The 2,500-nt window shown below is 31.3% G+C and overlaps 1 protein-coding gene across 5 annotated transcripts in view; it reads right to left on the reverse strand.

The window, feature by feature from the left end:
* LOC106883812 (uncharacterized) overlaps nt 1–2,500 on the reverse strand; it is a 347,722-nt gene that overhangs the window by 159,887 nt on the left and 185,335 nt on the right. For all 5 annotated transcript variants that reach the window (XM_089360967.1, XM_014934950.3, XM_014934952.3 and 2 more), the window contains exon 2: nt 1,456–1,531. In XM_089360967.1, the coding sequence (XP_089217093.1) occupies nt 1,456–1,531 (76 nt within the window). The remainder of the gene's footprint in view (nt 1–1,455; nt 1,532–2,500) is intronic.

Below are 2,500 nucleotides of genomic sequence, written 5' to 3' on the forward strand. Positions count from 1 at the left end.
TTTAGTAGTTCAAATATATGAAAAACATTCCTTTTTCCACTAGGCACAATGCCAGAAATTTTATGACGGAGAGCCAGTCGAATAGATCGACTCCAGTACGCAACAGGTACTTAATTTATCGACCCTGAAAAGATGAACGGCAAAGTCGACCTCGGCGGAATTTGAACTCAGAAAGTAAATTCAGACGGAATACCGCTACTGATTTCGCCCGGATTGCTAAAGTCTCTGCCAGCTCACCGCCTTTGAAAATATATATATATCGCCAGTGCAACGGACATCCCTCTGAATATGATCATTGTTTTATTAGGGCAATGAATGCAGGTCATACCGTTTATATCTCATCTTTCACTTGTTTCAGTCACTTGAGTGGGGCACCGATTTCAAAGGTTTTAGTCGAACTAAAACCGCCAGGATTTATGTTTTTTTTTAAGTCAAGTACTTACTCGAACGGTCTCCTGGCAGAACAGATAAGTTACAGAGACTTAAACACACCAGCACCGGTTGTCAAGTGGTGATGGGCACAGAGACACAAGCAGAAAAACACTCGCGCACATACACACAAATGTATATATGTGACAGGCTTCTTTCAGTTTCCCTCTTCCAAACCCACTAACAAGGTATTGATCGGCCCGAGGCTACAGCAGAAAACAGTTGCTCAAGTTGCCACGCAGTGGGATTGAACCCGGATCTACGTGGTTGAAAAGCAAGTTTCTTACCGCACAGCCATGCATGCTCCTAGATATATGGACAGAATAAAATATTCTTTGTAATTTAGCTACAAGACCAGATATTTTGAAGGAAGCTGTGAAAGTTGATTACTTCGTCCCCAGTGCTTGACCGTACTTCATTTTATCGCTTAGGAGATGTTTAAAGGCACGTTTTGTCATGGTGGGATTTGCACCCAAGACATAGTGTTGGAAGAAATTACTCTTAGCATTTTGTTCGACGCAGTAGAGATTCTGCTAGGTCACCGAATTTGGACGAAATTGAATGATAAAAGTAATTAAATGTCTCAGATAATTAATCCTCACATTGGAACGAAGTAGTCAAACATTTTATAAAATATAACAGTTTTATATTTGCTAATAGAGGATTTAGCTATTTTTCACTGTTAATAAAATTTCATTACCATAAATGAAAAATTGTCCGTATTCGAAGCAACCCTGCTGTATTAATATTGATTAAATTTAATGAATTTTAATGCATAAAGATTTTTTTTTTAAAAATGGAAAATTTGATGAAAATATTTTTGACAAAGAATGAATACAGTATTGATTCTTGTAAATTATCGAAAAAATTATTTTTGTTATGTATTTTTTTTCTTGTCTGCTATTCTAACAATGGTAATTTTTATCTTGGCACTCGAACTGCTGGTTTGACAACGAATAAATGTTCTGTTATAGAACTTGCTTTAAAACACATAAAAATGAAATAAAATAATGTTTCACAACTTACCAGTTAAGATGAGACTTCAGTGGTGATATCATGTAGGTTATTCCAGTCTTTGGAAAACTAGAAGCATATTTGTCATCTAAAAAAAGAAAAAAAAGGAGAGAGAGAGAGATGAAAGAAACAAAATAAATATTTGTTTTAAGTCTTTCAGAATAATACGCATTTTAAAGTAAAATATCGAAGATAACAGAATACGTATTAATTGAAACATTCTGGCAGGCAGCCACCTTGGAAAATTCTACTGAGTTTCTATTATTTTCAAAATCATTCTGAGACTGTTTTGGAGATAATTATGGACACCTATATTTACTCTTTTACTGAGTACTGACACCAGGAAATATAAGTTGAGCCAATAAAAATACGAAAGGAAAAGTTATATATTTCCAAAGAAAGTAACAATTCCTCACATATTCCATTGCCAATCCCTTTCGATAAGAAAAGTAAATACGTAGCAAAAAATCCATTTAAACTCACAATGGAAACCTGTAGTGACATAATAATATATAAAAACGATAATATAAAATATGGCCGTTTTTATAAACATGTTTTTATGTATTTTTAGCAGAATACCTACCGACTGATTAAAATCAATATGTGTATACGACTGAATAAACAGTCGTCTGATATATACATTTCCAAATACATGCACATGCATATACATATACATATGTGCGTGTGTGTGTGTATCAATATCGATATCTGTATATACATACAAACGTATATATATATATATATATATATATATATATATATATATATATATATATATATATATATATATATACATATATATATATATATATATATATTATATATATATATATATATATATATATATATATATACATATACATATTATTTACTAAACAGTACATATTCTTCTTATGCATATAAATATATATATATATATATATATATATATATATATACATATGCGTGTGTTTGTATGTATATATATATATATATATATATATATATATATATATATGTAAGGGGAGTGTTGAGGGGATTAAATAAACATTGGGTACGATCTCACATATGTATTATA

Source organism: Octopus bimaculoides, chromosome 12 (assembly GCF_046866305.1).
Source record: "Octopus bimaculoides isolate indiv1 chromosome 12, ASM4686630v1, whole genome shotgun sequence".
In the NCBI taxonomy this organism is placed as follows: Eukaryota; Metazoa; Mollusca; class Cephalopoda; order Octopoda; family Octopodidae; genus Octopus; species Octopus bimaculoides.